Raw genomic sequence first — 19663 nt, 5'->3', positions numbered from 1 at the left:
GAAAGTTTTTGACACAAAATGATAAGTGACAAATTTCTCAACTACAAGGTAACAACTCCTACGAATTATTTGCTACCGCGCATCGGTCTCTAAAAATCTTCATTTCTCATTTTCTACTTGGCAGTAGGTGGGTTAAAACGTGTGTGTTATTTTGTCTTTATAAAACAAATATATTTTATTTTTACAGGAATACCAAGTAAAACTGGAGATTCTTCGAAGATCCAGGTTTTTCTAGGACGGATTTTCTGTTTTTACAGTACAGTAAGTTTATTTTAACGAAAATTCTCTCCCATTTCATATGCACATCGCTGTCTTGGGTCAACATGCTCGGGTGAAGTGACACGTCGACTCGATATTGCCTATATACGTAAAAATATTAATTTTAAACAAATTATCGAACCGTTGTGCAATTAGTTTTAATTTAACTTGGTCCATTTTAGTTTTCACTAAAGTACTGCGCATTTTTTATTCGCTTTTTAGGCCTATGAATAACTCCATATGTTGACAATAGAAATTTTAATAGTGTGTATTTTTCTTCCTAATTTCTAATTACCATGTTACTATACTACCAATAAAAAATATTTTAATTTTTAATATATTTTGTTTTTCAGAGTTAATAAATTTGGGAACAAGGTTTTATAGTTATATACAGTTTAAATAGAAGTGGACGGTTAATTAAACCTTAACAGTAATTTATGTTATGCACTACATATTCGATACTATTTGTAATACCTAAATCGGCTATTATATGTCCTTTACTTTAGTGTTGCTGTAACGACTTGGCACGAATCAGGACACTCCCAAAATGCAGCAACCAGTGATCGAAGAAGGTGCGGCCTACGAGCCCTCCATAAGAAGTTACGATGACCTCTTCCCAGCTCTGCCTGAATCATCCAATCAAACACAGAGTAACAACAGCATAGGGCAATGGAGTAACAACAAAATGAGAGTCGGATCTTCAATTATTACTCAGGTTTTCAGGTTAGATATCGTCTTAAATTTTTTATATATTTTTGCTCAGCATGGTAAAAAATTTAGTTTCACTAGTAGTGTGAAATAGTGTTAAGAAAACTTTTCTGATATTTATTATGTAAAAATGGATTTACTTATGTATTTTCTTATATAATTTAAATAAAATATTACATAATATAATTAAAATCAAATATGTATTTACATATTACGTCTAATTTTTACATTTTTGATTCTTAAATATATATTATCGAATTTTTCAGGTCGGCACTGTTTTGTTGTGTCTGATAAGTATTCTTTGTCTTTATATGTCAAAGTTTGTGGACTGTTAACGAGGCATGATATCTTGTTTTTAAAATAACGAATATGTTTTCTTTAATTCCATATCAGCAGACACATATTTTGTGGATATAGTTTGAAATATTTTTTGATTATTCCTAAATTGTTTAATTGAAGATAATTAAAACAAATGCTGTGTTGATAACAGAAGATAATGTATAATTTCTTATAATCAGAAAATTAGTGTGTATATGGAAAATATTCTCTGAATTTAATTAAGTAAAAAGTGTCGTCTATTCAAATAAAATTAATTACTAGAAAGAAATGCAACTAGCTGCTGATATTTCTGCATTACATATTCTGACTTGAGTTGTGGCTAACCTTCTGTCATCAATTTTTTAAGAGTAAAAAGCTCTAATGAATAATTATTAGCTTATTTAGATTTTAGATGTAAATTTGTACATGTCTGTCTAGTATCCATAGAAGGTTATTTGATTAAAATAGATTTGCATGTTAAGGGTTCCCTTTGAAGAGAGGAAACAAGAATCCAGTCAGAAATTTGGCGAAGGCGAATCTAACCACATATGTGGGAATATAATGAAGGAAACCGGCGCCCATATTGAGATTTCACATGCTAAAGATCAGTCCCTCACATTTCTCGTTACCGGAAAACAAAATGAAGTCCTCGAAGCTAGGCGGAAGATCTTGACTCATTTTCAGACACAAGTAAGCATATCTCTATTTAACCTGAACCACTTAAAGTGGACGGTCTGTGATATGTGGTTTCAGTTAAAAATTCTTTTTTATCTCTTAAGGCTAGCAAGCAAATCCCCATTCCAAAAGAGCACCACAGGTGGATCCTGGGTAAGAAGGGCGAACGCTTGAGGGAACTGGAGAAGACCACGGCCACAAAGATTTTAATACCACCGATGAACGACACTTCTGATGTAATCACAATTAATGGCACAAAAGAGGGCATCGAGAAAGCCGAGCACGAGATCAGGGTGACGTCTGATCAACAGTCGAAAAAGGCATCAGAACGTATCAACATCCCAAAACATTTCCATCCCTTCATAGTGGGGCCCAACAACAAGAATCTTAACCTCTTGATTGAAGAAACGGGGGCTAAGATCAACGTTCCTCCACCGTCAGTGATGAAAGACGAGATATTCATAGCAGGAGAAAAGGAAGGCGTCATGGCTGCTAAAGCCAGAATTGAAGAAATATACAAAAACATGGAAAAAAAATCGACGACGGTCTCCGTGGAAGTACCAAAGTCACAGCACAAATACGTCATTGGGCCAAAGGGACAGACGATCGCAGAAATTCTCGAAACAACCGGTGTTAGCGTTGAAATGCCTCAAAGTTACTTGGCCACAGGTGAGCACATTTAAAAACCATTATTCTTTTAATTCTGTTATACTTTTAAATTTTTCAGGTACAATTACACTCCGCGGCCCCCATGAGAAACTAGGTCTTGCCCTAAGCGTTGTCTATGAAAAAGCCAATTCAGTTCGCTCAAGTGACGTTGACGCTCCCGCTTGGATCCACAAGTACATAATTGGACGTAGAGGCGCTAATATTAAAGAAATCACACAAAACCTGACAAAAGTCCACGTCGAATTCACGGACAAAGAGGACAAGATTAAGATTGAGGGACCTCCGGAAGAAGTGGAGAAGGCACAGGAACAAATCGAAACCATGGCCAAGGATCTGATTGGTAGGATGACCTTTACGGAGATGCACGTTGACCCAAAGCTCTTCAAACACATCATAGGAAAAAGCGGTGCCAATAGTGAGTAGAATTTTAGTCCTCTTAGCAGCGTACCCGTTCTTGTCCTATTTTGGGAACTAAAAACACACTGATGTCAATAAAACATCTATAAAATATTGAAACTTTTGTCTTCGTATATTTAGACATTTAAGTGTTTGTCGGAAAAGCATATTTTAGATGTCAATTCTCTATATTTAGGAATCTGTCCAGTTATTTACGGTCATAAAGAGACATATACGATTAGACGTAGGGAAATTAGTAAATTTTGAGGAATTTTTCAACTAAGAAATATACATTCTACATCCATTGGACTGTAGGAATTTTTTAATTTATTTATCGTCAAAATGGTGGAGCTGTGGTAGAGTCTCAGCAAGGTTGCCTCGTGACTTTCAAAATGTTGTACAGCCTAGCTCCTTGATCTGCAACAAATTATAAACATTTTCTTATTTAAAACGTGTAGTTTCTATGTGACGTTGAGAAAAATGGTAAAAATGGCACTCATTTAAAGACAAAAATAGAATTTTCATGCGAAATTTTCTGCATTTGTATAAAAAATATAGTGTTATCAACATTTCTACTAAGGGGGAACTCAATCGGTTTAATAGTTTTTGCGTAATCGTGTACACCCGTTTCAGAAATGTAATTTCGAGAAAAACGGTAAATTCCCGTTCCTATTCTATTATTTGCAGATGGGATCCTTCGACAAACAAGCGTTGCTGTTTACAAAGGATAAAGGAGAGAACACATTAGGCCATCGCGTTCTGGGCTGAGCTGGTCACGGTCTTTTACAAAATCAGTCGCATTTGACAGTCACACACAATCCTACTCGCTCTCTCTTTTAAATAGTTGCTTTATTGTTTAATAGTTAAGAAAATGAGTTCTATGGAATAGGTATTTTTACTGGCTCTTCTATGGTCTCCCGAGATTCTCTGGAAAAAATCGGTGGAAAACGCGATGCGAGCGGAACAGGCTCGGGAATGTCTAGTGAGAATGCATACATTATAAAACATGGGAAGGAACTTCACCTCGCGCGATCGAGACTAGCATGGTCTGTGATGCGACGGGACCGCGACCGCCTAATGTGTTTCCTCCGTAAAAGGGCAACTATAAACTGTAAACAAACTTTGGCGTATATTTTCCGAAACTCGTCTGAAAACGGTTAATTCCCCTACAAACATCTTGTTGACGAGAATACCTGTCTCTGTGCGCTCTTGCTTCTACCTGTGTCGTGTGCTCGAAACCCGTGCGGACATGCGCAACATTTAAGGGTTGTAACTTCCAGAGTTTTTCGAATTTCGCTTTCAAACTTTCAGAATGTATTCTTCACTTACAGTTCTATCGTTTAAGAATATAGAAAAAAAAATCGATTTTCTGATCATTGTATTTAAATGATTTCACAAAATGTGTTCAAAATGGTGCCTCTGTACTTGCGTACTCTTTTAAAAATCTTGTATTCTGATTCTGATGAATCGATTTTTGTTGACTTTAATATTAAAAAACAATAGCTTCAAGAGCATTTGTTTATACAAGAAAATATTCATTTTGGGCTAGGATAAATATGTATTTGACTATATTTGACTTGTTCTGTATTAGTGTAATTTTAAATGTATTTAAGCATACCATTTTTATGAATTATTGATTTGTAAATGGTAAAAAAGGAATGAAGAGATCACTTTTGTTCAAAACAAGGTTCACATTTAATAATTTATTGAGGAAAAACATTTTTTGTTCAAATAATATATACTTTTTTTTTTTATTTGACGCCCTTTATGAAAACTAGTGAAGTTTTGAAAACAAGATGATATGGCAAAGTGCCATTATTTTTACTTCTAAAAATTTCTTAATTTTCTTGGATAAAATTCGGAGAACTCTGTACATTGGTTACTATTTCTCAAACTAGTTAGTGAAGGCACGCACAAAACAGTCGGAAGATATTTTTTTGGTTCTTACATGCAGTTTCCGAAATATTTTTGTCATAGTCATAGTAGTCTTTGCAAGGCCTTATAAAATATGGCGCATTTGCATCACACACATCAATTTTTCTATGTTAATGTCTATAACAACAGCATCATCTATCCTGAAGCACTACTAACTGTGCACTGGCGCTAATCATGACATGACAATATAATACATGCTACATTCTCGGAACTGACAGTTGAATCAATCGAAAAATGGAACCTGTTGCATTTGTTGACTATTTTCTCGGAGAATCATCGCGCATACTATCTATGAAAATGTGCAAACACGATTTTGTTAAACAAGCAAATAGTCAATTGCCAACTATCTGTTATTTACACTCTCACTTAATGAAATATGTAAAAATATATAGGGTAACTACTGAAAAGTGGTTTATATAAAGTGTAAGTAACTTCAATGGGATCAGTTTAGTACGGATACATGTTCCCCAGAATACTAATTTGAAATAATTTTTTTAATAAATGCAATAAATAGTAGTTATAATTCGTTTTTTAAAGTGTACTTAAACTTTTGTCTATCACACCAATGGACAACTGCTGAATTGGTTACCAATTTATTAAAATTAATGGAGTGGCAGAGACTTAAGCTGCAATCGAAAATAATGAAAAACAGATTGCCAGATTTTGTGACATGTTATTTTATACTCACCATATTTTTTTTATGTCAATGAGGACAAAGCGCTGAATATTTTTAGATTTTAAAAAAAATTGTGTTTTTTACGATTTATTTCATATTAATTAATGTTGAAAATTTTGAAAGTAAAACTAATTTATGTTTTAAAATAATTATTTTTGTTAAATGTACAGTGAATGAAATAAGAATTCCTACTAACTTGACAGATTTGAAATATTTTTACAAACCATTTCATGTTTTCAATAAAAAGTATTTGTTACTATTTTTTTAAAACATTGCCTAGTTTGTGAATTTCAGTATCAGTGACCTCTGACATTGATTTAGTTTGGGTAAATTAAATAATATCAATCCACTCGATGTTAATTTGACGAAATGAAAATATCCAAATATGTTTCCGCTTCATTTTGTTACATTTATTTTTTTTTAAACAAAGGCTTAAAAGAAAATTCAACTTTCAGAATAGAATTTGAAAAAACAAACTTATTATATGTCTCTATAGGTCAAAGATAGCCTTGGTACAAATATGACCCCTATTCTCAGTTACACCTTGTATAGTAGTTTGAATATAAGTTAATTAATTTGAAAAATAAATTTAAAAAATTATTTTGAGATATTTTATCACATAACTCTATAAAATTATTGGATACTATTAAAAAGATCTGTGTGATTTACCATTCAATAAATTAGCTGCTCTTGGAAACCTGTGTTTCAGACAAAACAGAAGATTTACCTTAAATGACTATTTTTTTAATCTATAAAACTATCTCTTTTTTCTTTCAGTTAATAAACTCAAAGAGGAATTCAACGTTGTGATCAACATAGACGAAAGTGGTTTGGTCCGGATCGAAGGCAACAAGCAAGACGTGGCCAGCACTCAAGCGGAGCTGGAGCAGAGGATATTCAAGTTGGAAAACGAAAAAGAGAAGGACGTCATCATAGAACAGCGTCATTATAGAAACATTATCGGCACTAGGGGGGAAAACATTAAAGAGGTCAGGGATAAATTCAATCAAGTGCAGATCTATTTCCCCGGGCCCGGAGACAGGAACGACATTGTCAAAGTTAGGGGACCAAAAGAGGATGTCGATAAGTGCGCCAGATACCTGGAGAAGTTGGTTAAGGAACTAAATGAATCGTCATATCAAATCGAAGTACCTATTTACAAACAGTTCCACAAGTTCATAATCGGAAAAGGTAAGAATACCGTTTTAAAAAAATTATACACGCATCTCATTAAATTTCCTTAGGAGGTGCCAATATACGTAAAATCCGTGAGGATACAAACACGAAAATCGATCTTCCCGCCGAAGGTGACAAAAACGACGTCATCACCATCACAGGGAAGAGGGAAAACGTTGAGGAAGCCCGCGAGAAGATCCGCAAGATCCAGGACGAGCTGGAGAATATAGTCAGTGAAGAGATCACGATTCCGCCCAAGTTTTACAATTCCCTTATCGGTGCTAAAGGAAAGCTTATCCACTCCATCATGGAGGACTGTGGGGGTGTTGCCATAAAATTCCCCAGCGCAGACAGCAAGAGCGACAAGGTCACCATCCGAGGACCCAAGGATGACGTTGATCGAGCCAAGCAGCAGCTTCTTGACTTGGCCAATGAAAGACAGCTTGCTAGCTATACTGCAGAGGTGAGTTTCGATTATACTTAGTAATTATACAAGCAGTTTCGAAATTTATAAAAAAAATTAAGGTCATTTTATTCATAAAAATAGTGCTCCAAGTCCCTGTGACACTTTTTCGCAATCAGTATTAACGGTGTTACATTAAAGTAAATTTTTTTAAATTAATTTTTTTTTCCCAATAAGTTAATTGAAGCCGTTTTTTTTAAATTTGGTACACTAACTACAGCTACTAAGAAATGGATTTAATTGGCATTTATTGGCAAGAAAATTCATCATAACTTTTCTAGAAATGGAAACTTTGATTGACTTTTCGGATATTTTTTGAAAATATCCGATCTTGAATGCATGTTTTGCCATTTGGAAGCAATTAAAAGAATAACAATAACAAAATTATGTATCAGTTGAAAAAAATAGTATTTTCTTCAGCTCAAGATGAAATACTTCTTTTGTTTCTGAACCTGTTCCACTCGTTGTAAAAGCGGCTCATGTATAATTTGACAGTTTGTATCAAAATATTCTTAATCTCGTCTTATATTTTGTTACATTTGACCTAATAAAAGTTGAGGGCGATATAGAAGGTAGAGAACGTTGCGCGGCATCAGAAAAGCGTTCCGGTAGGGGACGTTGCCGGGTTGCCGGAGCTGCTCGTACGCAGAGAGAAAAGCTTTCGCTCCCTCTCGGAACAAAGCTAGGGTGCCGGTAGTATCCATAAAGGAAAATATGACGCCGCGAAAATTGCATTTTGGGCAAAATAATCTGGGCTTTACGAAAATATTGGGGTTCCGCGAGATAGGTGCAAGGTGGAGAAAAACTTTTTAAAAAGCAAATTTCGATATTGAAAAGTAAAAAATATCTTTCGATAACATTCCGTGGAGACGAAGAAAGAACAAAACTCGCACGTAGAAGCTGAGTAAACCCTCAAAACATCCGTCGGTGGGCGTGCCCGTTGGTTTCTGTCTCTCTCCCACAGTAAAAATTTGCGTTTTTGGCTGCGGAACTTCTGGAAAAGTGAAATTTCATTCAGAAGATGTTAAGAAATCGCCTTCAAAATATGCCAAACGGATAAAGGAAGGAAGGCTGCGCGGCTTGCAAAGAAAGCCTTAGTGTATGAAAAATGCCCCTTTTTTGAGATCGGTGTGGGAGCGAAAACCACCTGCAGGAATTAATATATCGGAATATCTTTGAAAAAAAAGCATCGATGTCACCTTCTTGTTAGTCCATAATTTGTTTCAAATTTTTTAATACACCAATCAATACGAAAGTAATATATTTTTTATTTGTAAAGAGGAAAACAGAATTTATTTTAAACCTTTTTTTTTTGTAATTTTCATTTTCACTAAACTTCACTATAATACAGGGGTCGGCATAAGTCAGGCAATGCTCTCGAAAAATCGGCATAAGTCCGGCAACGCTCATAAGTCTGGCAGCGGTGTCGGAAAAGATTAAAACGAAGCATGTTCGTGCTTCAGACAGTTGTGTCTGTGTCATGAATATGATAACACGTGCTCATCGAGTAGACGCATTTTCAGAATGAAAATTAATGCTCTTAATGCAAATTGGTTGCCTGACTTATGCCGACCCCTGTATTACAATAAAATTAAACTTACTAAAACACCACTACACTATATAAATTCCATTTTGATTCCAGCAAAACTAATACTTTACGCATGTCGCAAAATTACCTACCTAAGGTAGATATAGTTGTGCCGACGATTCTCTACGTTCACGTCCTGACCATGCACAGGTAGCTAAGATAAACAATCAATAATAATCGATTAACGTAGAGTAGCGAATAGAAAAAGACAAGCAATCACCTTCATGTATTATGCAGTTGATGCTAGTTCCGACAGTGATAATTAATAATTGTGTATGATGAATGAAAAAGAGACAGACATATTGTCGTTTATCGCAGATATGTATTTGTTTAGCGACGTTTCCTGCAACTTCTGCTACAGTCCTTTGTGCTGTCACCTGTCAACCTGCCAGATTAGCATTTTGTGCAGTAGTTGGTGGATTTCCGTGCGTTATCTCAAACCTCAAAAATATGTATTTCTTATCTATGTTTGTCAAGCTGTCATAACAAATCAGCCACTTGAAAATTATTTTCTATCGTGAAAAGAAGAAGACCATGCACATATCAAAAGAACGATAATAATTGAGGTTATGTCCGTTCTGTCAAAGATTCTTTATTAATTTCCAAATAACTTTTCAATACAATTTTAAAGTATTGTTATCATGCATAAAATTATAAAACGAATTTTCATTATACAAATGTGAATAATTATTATTTCTTAAAGGAACAGTAATTCATGAACACATTTAGTTATTTAAATTTGTTTTTTTAACCTTAGTTATTTATTAATTACGCTTAGTGACGTGTACATAAAGAATCGCCGGCTCAACTGTAATAAAATAAATGTATTAAAAGGAATAAGAGACATATTTGGACATTCTCATTTCGCCAAACATTGGCCATTAGTTTTTTTTAACAGCCTACTGCCTGTTTTCCCGAACTGTAAAACAGTTCGGGAAAACGGAATTTGCTGTCCAATTTGTTAAAAAGTCAAAGATGAAAAAGTTTCACATGCAAAGTACCAAGGCCCCCCCCCCCCGTACCCTCCCCAATGGACCTTGTGGAAATAAATGGATTAGTCCATCAAATTGCTCATCAAAATTTAGCTGTGTATACCAAATTTCATTCATTTATCACAACGCGATTGAGAGATATTGCAAAAAAATGATTTCCATTCCTCCCTCTTCAATGGGTCCCTGTGCCCTTAGGAAGCATTTCCGGACCCATGTTCATATGAACTTTTTTACTTAGTTTTGATCATAGAATCGGCCTGTTCAGGGTTGGCAGCTAATTATGAGACACCCTGTATATGGAAATAAATAAACCCTGTAATCTGCAATAAACTATAATTCCGGTTAATAGAATATAGTCTGGATTATTGAATTTAACCACTTTTGGTGTGGATTACTGATTTAAAAAAAGATTTTTTATCGCCACCGGTTTCAAAACAATGGAATTTTCAGGTACGTGCCAAAGCTCAACACCACAAGTTCCTTATTGGTAAAAATGGTGCCAATATAAAAAAAATCCGAGATTCTACCGGTGCCAGGATAGTTTTTCCTTCTAACAACGATGAGGATCGCGAGATCATCACAATCATCGGCAGGAAGGACGCGGTAGAAGAGGCCAAAGCCGCTCTTGAAACTACAATTAAAGATATCGTGAGTTTGTGTTGGATGTACCGCAACGTACTTAATATCTGTTCAAATTTCCATTACAGGACAACATCATCGAGAGTGTGATGCAAGTAGAGCCCCGCCACCACAAACACTTTGTGGCTCGACGTGGAGAAGTTCTCCATAAAATTGCAGATGACTGCGGTGGTGTCATGATATCTTTCCCCCGTTCGGGAGTGGAGAGCGATAGGGTCGTCTTAAAAGGTCCCAAAGAGTGCATCGAAGCTGCCAAAGCCAGGATCAACGAGATCATCGCCGATCTGGAGTCTATGGTGACCATAGAATGCATCATTCCTCAGAAGTACCACAGGACCGTGATGGGTGCCAAGGGTCATAAGGTCCAAGCCATCACCTCCGACTTTGACGTACAGATCAAGTTCCCCGACAGGGACAACCTTGAGGAATACCCCAATTATGAACAAGTCAACGGCGACATCAACTCTGAGCCGGTGCGCCAATGTGACGTAATCAGGATAAACGGCAAGGAGAGCAATTGCCACCAAGCTAAACAGGCCCTTCTGGATTTGGTGCCCATCACCATCAATGTGGATGTGTCCTTCGATTTACACGGCTCTATTATCGGCCAGAAGGGACATTACGTTAAGGAACTTATGGATAAGTATGACGTCCATATCGTATTGTCGCCACCCGACATCAAAGAGGATATTATCAAGATAACTGGGACCGCGGCCAACGTAGAACGTGCCAAAGAAGCCCTGCTGGATAGGGTGAAGAAATTGGAGGCGGACAGGAAGAACCGGGAACTGAGGTCGTTTGTGCTGCAAATTGAAGTCAACCCTGACTACCATCCCAAAATTATAGGGAAACGAGGAGCCGTGATTACCAAGATCAGAAAGGACCATGATGTGCAGATCAACTTCCCTAAAAAGGGTAAGTTTTTTTACGGAGATTAAAATCACTAAACGAACCCCAGAATAAAATATAAAAATAGAAATTTTACCTCATGTCCATCCCAAGTATTAATTTTGTAATTGTTAGTAATTTGCCATTTGTTGAATATTCTTTTTCTTCTTTGCTTTCTTAGATTTATTTCTAATCATTATGAGTGATCCTGGCATTAAATAATGATATTGCAGGATTAAATGCTAGTCGGGGCAAATAACCAGTAGAGTAATTGTTTCTGACAATATCCTCACTTGAAACTAGTGATGGGCAAAATTGGGTATTCTTAAGAATCTCTCTGTTTCCGAATATTTTTAAAATTTGAGTGATTATACAGGGTGTAACTTTGAGTGGGGGTCATATTTATACAGAGGCTTCCATTGACCTTTAGAAACACATATCAATAGTTTTTTTTTTTAATTACATCGTAAAAACTAAATTTTTTTTAAATTTAGTAATTTTCGTACCCCGCCGCTGGAGAAGCTAGTGTAACCTCAAATAACGGCGCGCTTTAGTCGCAGTGCATGCACAATTACACACCATTCGCCACGAGTTATTTTTGTTGATTAGATGTTCGCCACACAAACGATAATTTACAAGTAACCTAGCAAAAAAACTCGAGCAGTAATCAATAATGATGTACACAAAAATAAATAGTGTATTGATGGCTTCCAGTGATGAAAAACATTCAAATTCACAGTTAGATGTACTGTCATCAAATGTGGAACAACTTACCCTCTTCGTTTCGTCACCGTTGACCTGCACTATCTCCCTTCACCTGCACTGTAAGTTGTCTACAATTCATGTGTTTGTAGTACATGAATATTACAGTGGGGGGCCTACACAAGTATTAAAGTGCATTTTAAAAAATTTATTATAACTTGACTATTTGTTTGATTAAAAAAAAAGAATTTCAGATTCGTATTCAAGGGAACACATACTATTACCCTTAAAAAACTATCCCCCTCTCAAAGTTTCACCGTGTATGACTACTAAGAATCGAAAATTATTTGCTGTTTTTAAGTATACAAACAAGTTTTATTATTTCAGTATGTTCTTTTGTTTCCATTAAATACTTTTAAAATCATCAACAATATGTATGTAGATATTTAGAATACCTGAAATTCTTTCTCTTTACAAGTCATCCGTGTGTTCCATTGAGAACTATTTGTTAACCACCAAAAACAAAGTATTCAAATTCCTACAATTCATTCAATACGCTAAATTAGTAGTTAATTTAAATTCATTCGTATATTTCCTGCATTCGAAAACTTACATTTCGCATGGTATTTGCTAGGTAGCCTGGCAACTATCGAGAACTTTCAGGAAGTATCCGAGAACAGCGAGTACTTTTAAATATCGAATAGTACTCGATTTTTCATTTGAGTTTTCCCATCACTACTTAAAACTTAAAATATTGGTAAATTTAAGAAAATATATTAAACAGTTGCGCAGATATCTGCCAATTTTTTTATTCATAAGTCTACGGGAGATTTCTTTCTGAAATATTTCTAATTGGGAAGATATTCAGCCCTATTCTGTACCGTCTAATCGAATAGAAATGTATAAAATCGAATCAAGATCGACCCATCAAATCGGAATTGGGCAACATCGATATTCTATAACTTGTTTCGACATCTACTATCGAAGTTGTTGGTAGAAATCGACGTCGATCGGTCAAACTCTGTCGATAGATAGATATTGAACTTTACAAATTGCAAACATTTCAACTCGATCTGAGCATTTCGATGCAAGTTACAGAATAGGGCTGATTGATGTACGAAGTGAAGTAAAATTATTTGTACTCTTATGATCTTGTCAGCTTATTGACATTGGCTAATGTCTTGTTCAGCAAAGCATGGACGAGCCATAAAAAAATTTTTTTGGCCTAGATGCATAGATAACTATTTGAGAACTGAACATAATCCTTAAAATACAATTTTTACAGTCTAGGTTGCAAAATAATGATGGAAACGATCGACTGTATTTATTCACTTGAAAATAACAATTGTAAGGGGAAACAAAACGTTATTAAAAAATTATTACTGAATTATTTGTCAAAATGAGTCATCTAAAAATGTCATCTAAAAATGTCATCAAATCTGCGTTTAAGTTGTTTGTAGAACTCGTACTTAAAAATTTTGTTTGTAACATTTACGCAAAATGCTTACAAATCCAGACATGTTTGTCAAAAAATATTATACATACTATATTATTACATAAATAGTATAACTACTCATTGAAAAAATAATGAAACGAACATAAAATTAAATAATGTACGAAGCCAAGTTCAAGACTATCAGGGAACATCGATGATTATAATTGAATGGGATATTTTTAGTTATATTGACCATGTAAATTTTCAACTCTCAGGCGACCCCGAAGAGCACATTATAACCATCACCGGCTATGAGGACAACACCTACAGTGCCAAGGAAGACATCATGAAGATTGTCAACGAACTGAATGAACTCATCAGGAAGGAGATCGCCATAGACTCCCGCGTCCACTCCAGGCTGATTGGGTCGCGTGGACGCAACATCAGAAAGATTATGGAAGATTATAACGTCGACATTAAGTTCCCTCGAAGTGACGATCCTGATCCCAACCTGGTGGTGGTTACAGGTCAAGAGGAGAACGTCGTCGAGGCCTGCGATCACTTGCTCAACTTAGAAGAAGAATATGTAAGTACATGCATGCCTTGAACTATTATTGATATTATTTGATAAGGTAAACGTGTAATGTTAAATATTTATTGATGATTATTAAATTGTATGAGTTAAGGGTAGCATTTATCTAAATATTTTAATCTAATTATTTTTTTTTGTCAAAAGTTTGGTTTAATCAATGGTTTTGCAAATGGGCCTGCATATGATCTCATAAAATTTAAAAATAAAAGTTTCCCTAACAATAATCATCCTCGGTATTCATTTTTTACAAATTAGAGGTATTAAAGAATTACCGCAAATATTTCAGAAACAACAGAATTCTAAAACATTATTTTATTTAATTTCCACAGCATCACATTAATATGTTTAATGCCACAGAATTACTCCAAATATTTCTGTCTCTAACTACCATAATACTGTTTTAGCTGTCCCATCACCAGTTTTACCGACATTTTCTTATACAGGGTGTGGCGTGTATAATCTATAAAAATTTCAAGCTTCCTAACGATATTTGTAATAGAAAAGTCTTATACGAAAAAGTTATATTTTTGCTTTTTTTTCCGTGAATTAAAGTTGTGGATCAAAATATTTTCTCTGAAACGGTCCTATCCGTGTGCTGTACGATGAGTTAAGTGCTGTAGACCAGCCTCGTAAAGGAATCGTCGTTGAAAGATAGAAAGATATTTCTCAATTTTTGGGGAATTTTTCAATGCAAAAGTACAAACTAAAAAACTTAAAAAAAAACTGATATTTTATAATAATTAATAGTAATTATTATCTTAAATGCATTATTGTTATTGCAAGAGTTCGCAAACAAAACCACATCCAAGCATCTGTAGTCCCGAACTGCGTGCACTAAACAAACTCCATTAAAATATGGAACAAAATGAAATAAAGCTTGCCATTTCTAGAGAAAATGTTGCAATTGATCCTCATTAGCGCAGATACAGGCATGGCACCGACGCACCCAATTTTGTGAACCAATGACTTCAAGTGACTCCAAAGATAAAAGTCCATTGGAGTTAGATCGGGTGATCGCGGTGACCATGGCACAGGACTAAAGTGTCCAATCCATCGCTGAGGAAACATGTCATTCAAAAGTGTCGTTACTTCTTGAGTACCGTGTGGAGGAGCCCCATCTTGAAGATAAAACATACGTGCCCGATCTTGTAATGCCACATCGTCCAATAATTCAGGCAATCGGTTCTCCAAAACGTCAGCATATGTTGGTCTATTTAGTCGTCCTTCAAAGAAATAAGGAACCCACAAGTACATCGCCTATCATGAGAACCGATGTTGAAAATGAGTTTCCCTAATCACGTGAGGATTTTCATCGACCCATATGTGCATATTATGGAAATTCACTTCATCATGGGTAAATGTCGCCTCATCTGTTACACAGACATAAGCAGGAAAGTCTACTTGATTGGCACATTGCCGTAAAAACCATCTGCAAAAATGCATTCGTTGATCACAATCTGGGGGTAAAATCTGTTGAATTGGTTGCAGATGATAGGGGTGCAACAGCTGGCGCCTTAAAATGCGATGTACGGTACGAGATGAGGTTCCTACTTGCTATGCGAGTCGTCGAGTTCTAATTGTGGGGTCTTTGTTAAGATTTTCCAACACTGCATCTTCAACATTAATGTTCACTTGCTGACTATGTCCTTTTCCTCAAGGAATAATACTTCCCGATTATATTTGAACTTGGGGGGGGGTAACGTTGTGACCATCGTTCCTGGAAAAACCTAGTTGCCGCAAGCGCATCTTCTCCAACTGCACCGTACTCTAACACCATATCGACACGTTCAGAAATAGTAAATGCATTGTTTTCTAGGTTCATTGTAAAACTAGTTTATACATAAACAAAAAAATTAAGCAAAGTAAGAAATAAGAATCTCGTTTTTAATGTAATCAACACGCTATTCTTATTTTTTACTTTATAAAAATTACATTATCACTATCGTGGAATTACAAGATAAAAACTTTTGCCTAGAATCTTTCACTTTTTAACACTGATGGGTCGATGGATGATGCTTAATATTTAATAATTAAGTGAATAATGAATTCAATACAAAAACAAAATCAGTCGACTGCACAAATTTTTTGATAATGTAACCTAACCTTCTTTTAGTATTACTAGTGTTAGATTATACCGACTTAAATTATAAGGTTGCATCTCTAGCCACATAAAAACATTTCCAAAGTTTTTAATAAGTAACACAGGGTTGGCCTTCATTTTCGTTGAATAAATGAACTTTAATTTACAAAAAAAAACGCAAATATAGAACTTTTTTGTATAAGACTTTTCTATTACAAATATCATCAGGAAGCTGTAGTTTAATTTTTATAGATTATACACGCCACACCCTGTATAACTTTTAAGGTTTTACTTTGCTCTAAAATTTTTTTGTTTTAAAATCATTTAGACAAAATTTTGTTAATTCTACACTGCTTTCTCATGTACATGGAAAAGTAAGTAACAAAAATGTACCCTGACAATCAATTGCCAAATAACTCTTATCTAAATAAACTTGTTTGTATAACATCTTCGCTTTAGTAGACGGTTATATTAATTTTTAACAGATTGTTAGACATTTTATCCATGTATAAAAAAATTGGTCTTTAATCAAAGGCCTTTAACCAAATTATAAACAGCAATTTTTATTTGTTCAAGTTGCAAATCAATACTTGTGACTACAAAATTAACATTTTTTAAATATTTTTCCATATAATAAAACAAAATCATATTGATTATATCCAATTTTTTTATATAAAATAACAGTAGTTCAAACATATATGTTATATGTTACTACAAATGAAGAAATATATGTGGGCCCATGCATTATAGAATAATTGATTTAAATTAACAATACTTATCATTCTATTAAATCCAGTTAAAAACTAAAACGTTTAATTCGCCATTTCTTGCAGTTGCAGGATGTTGAGGAACAACAAACCCGCGAAAAGCAACACACTCTCAACATCCTATTTGACGCAGGTGCACAAAACGCACCGTCACGCGGTAGAGACCCGCAAAATAACGGGTTCGTGGTTCAGGGAGGTCCGTGGGAACAGAGGGCTCCCAACACAGCCAGCGTGACGGAATTCCCGTCATTCGGCCGCGGTCCCGAGCCGCCTCAAGCGGCACCGGCACCCATCGGCGGAGCCTGGGGAGCTCGCCGTTAAAATTCTGCCGCCTTCCGCTCACCTCCTATCATGTGATATGCTTGATATATGTATTAGTTTTTCTCGGTATCCTCTCCATAATTCCTCGGTTTCCGAGCCGATGTAAAGTGTGTGTAGTTCTCTAGTGAAGGGTTTACAAGCTCGGGAACGAGGGGCCGTTTATTAATTGGGTAATAATCATGTCGGATTTAAATCAAGTCACTGCCAAAACATGTAGGTTAGGAGGCAGAGCGGAGAGGAGGTGAGTTTGGAGTTTCGGCCTTAAGTTACTAACTAATCATAGTTGTAAGCTAGTTGCATCTGCAACCCTCTTCCCTCACTGTTTGCTGCATTCATTAATAGGCCTGGCGACGACACTGGACTCTCGATATGGTAACTGAAATAAAACCAACGCAAGCTGTTTCTTTGACGATATTATGTCTTCCCTGATCTGGGTGGACATGCGGCCTACTACTGGCACTAATAATGTAGAGATGTTATGATATTTACGATTTTATTTAGTTAGCTGTACAATATGTTCACTCCATCTGTATATTGCGGTAGATATAATTTAAGCCTATTATGCATAGCCGTGCATACTATTCCGTTAACGGATATATTATGTATACATATACCTATATTTTTAAAGTTTTATATATTTTTATTTTGTGTCATAACTTCTCTGCCCTATGGAAACAAGGCAGTGTATCGTGCCTTCCTCTCGTTTTTTTTATATGACCGTACTGAACTCTCGTCGCTAATATTGTGCTGCATTGTTTTCCGAGATGATGGCCCCCTGTAAGGTGTAAAAGATTTTTTATCGTAATTTTTTTTATTTTGTATCTATTAGTATCGATTAATTAATTACTGTGGTGATGATGACGAGACTTGACTGATTGTGTTGAATGGGTTTCAACGTTACTTAATTATTTTTTGTTTGTGAATTGAAATTTTGCTGTTATGTATATATATTATGGTAATATATTAAGTATTACATGAGTCCTTGCGGTCGATTTTGTTAGCCCAGGACTAACCTGAGGGAGAGAATTATATTGAAAAAAAAAAAAATTACAAAATGTGTTTTTAATTTTGCCAATCCTACATCCCGTTTCTAAAATATTGGGTGACGCTTTTGAAAAATTTAAAAGAAATTATTAAGAAAACTGGTGATGGCAGTCACTTGCCAACAATGACCAGTCAGTGACTACAGGTGACTGGTTGCATTTTGCAAATGACCATGGTATACTTAAAATTTGTCTGTACACTTGAATAATTCAATTAAAATCATTATTTACTGGCAAGACGTAACCTTTTGTGCAGTCGGAATTTTTTAAATAATGGTTAAAGTTGCACGCAATTTAGCTTTTCTAATATCTGGTACGTAGGACATGCAATCAAAATAAGAGGGCAGGTACTACAAACCCTTCATAAATGATTACAAGCCACTTGGCGTAATTTTTGGAACAGTAATTTTGTTTCTTTCACGTTGGCAACTAACAGTAAAATTGGTGTAATTTTTCACTAAATTTTATTCAATGAATCTGCGGTCACATTATCTAGAGCGTAGACACAACGGTGTGTCATTGTTGATTGTAAACGAATCGTTAATATTGGTGACACTAAGTTTTAGGGATTTTTAGTTGACGGTACCAGCCGTGCAATGTTGGTTGCCTAATTTCCACAGTCATGTGGCTTTTTATTCATTTATGAAGGTTCTGTATAAATTACAAAAACAGGAAACGTGCAGTCAAAAGAAATGTAATTTTCGAAATTTGAAAATGACCTAAAATGACGTCGCATTCTCTGGTAAGTTACCAATTCTTAAGTGACTGGTCAGTTAGCCATCACTAAAAAATAATATCTGTCGTGTTTTCCTGTAGGAATTTTTGGAAATGACAATCAAATCAGATGGATCATTTTAACAGGTGTTTTAAGTATATGGCTCCTCACAATTGTTTGAATGCATGGCACAAGAAATTGGGGCCTGGATGTAAAATTAAGTACCTATACTAAAATTTTATTATATGAATCAGTTCACTTTTCCGATGTCAAGATTAGTGATGGGCATAATCGAGCAATTTTGATAATTAGTTATTAGTACTTGAGCACTTCTAATAATCGAGTAATCACACGAGATATTGGTCATTTTTATCCCATCGTATATAGCATGCTTTCACGGGAAAACACTACATAGGAGGTGCGTCAGTCAAACTCGTGCGGCTTCAGCGGTGGGGATGTTGATCTCCGCGTGTGGCGCTGTGGCGAACGTGATCACATCTCACATCAGTCAGCTTGCAGCACCCAGCGCTCCCCACCCGTCCGAATTTACTAACTCGAACGAAGCTAATTCCTTATGTAGCGTTGTACGGTGAAAGCACGGTATAGGTTGTCGCTCTTAAATGTGAT

General features: G+C 35.5%; 1 protein-coding gene across 1 annotated transcript; it reads left to right on the top strand.

Annotated features, from left to right (window-relative positions):
• The first annotated feature begins 102 nt into the window (after window positions 1-102).
• Window positions 103-18333, top strand: LOC108905021 (vigilin). The gene is made up of 12 exons (XM_018707780.1): window positions 103-127; window positions 188-261; window positions 765-981; window positions 1767-1974; window positions 2064-2628; window positions 2687-3043; window positions 6413-6826; window positions 6880-7274; window positions 10305-10502; window positions 10562-11408; window positions 13794-14104; window positions 17024-18333. Exons 3-12 carry the CDS (start codon window positions 806-808, stop codon window positions 17276-17278), a joined length of 3726 nt encoding a protein of 1241 aa, XP_018563296.1. The 5' UTR covers window positions 103-127; window positions 188-261; window positions 765-805; the 3' UTR covers window positions 17279-18333.
• Window positions 18334-19663: the final 1330 nt, after the last annotated feature.

The sequence above is a fragment of the Anoplophora glabripennis genome, unplaced genomic scaffold (assembly GCF_000390285.2).
Source record: "Anoplophora glabripennis isolate ALB-LARVAE unplaced genomic scaffold, Agla_2.0 scaffold73, whole genome shotgun sequence".
In the NCBI taxonomy this organism is placed as follows: Eukaryota; Metazoa; Arthropoda; class Insecta; order Coleoptera; family Cerambycidae; genus Anoplophora; species Anoplophora glabripennis.
Note: the sequence above shows the minus strand (reverse complement) of the source record. Positions and strands in the feature narration are given on the sequence as shown.

Coding starts and splice junctions, on each gene's coding strand:
- LOC108905021 (XM_018707780.1), top strand. CDS start 806: ATGCAGCAACCAGTGATCGAAGAAGGTGCGGCCTACGAGCCCTCCATA. Junction 1,975..2,063: donor TGACTCATTTTCAGACACAA/GTAAGCATATCT, acceptor TTATCTCTTAAG/GCTAGCAAGCAAATCCCCAT. Junction 11,409..13,793: donor GATCAACTTCCCTAAAAAGG/GTAAGTTTTTTT, acceptor TTCAACTCTCAG/GCGACCCCGAAGAGCACATT.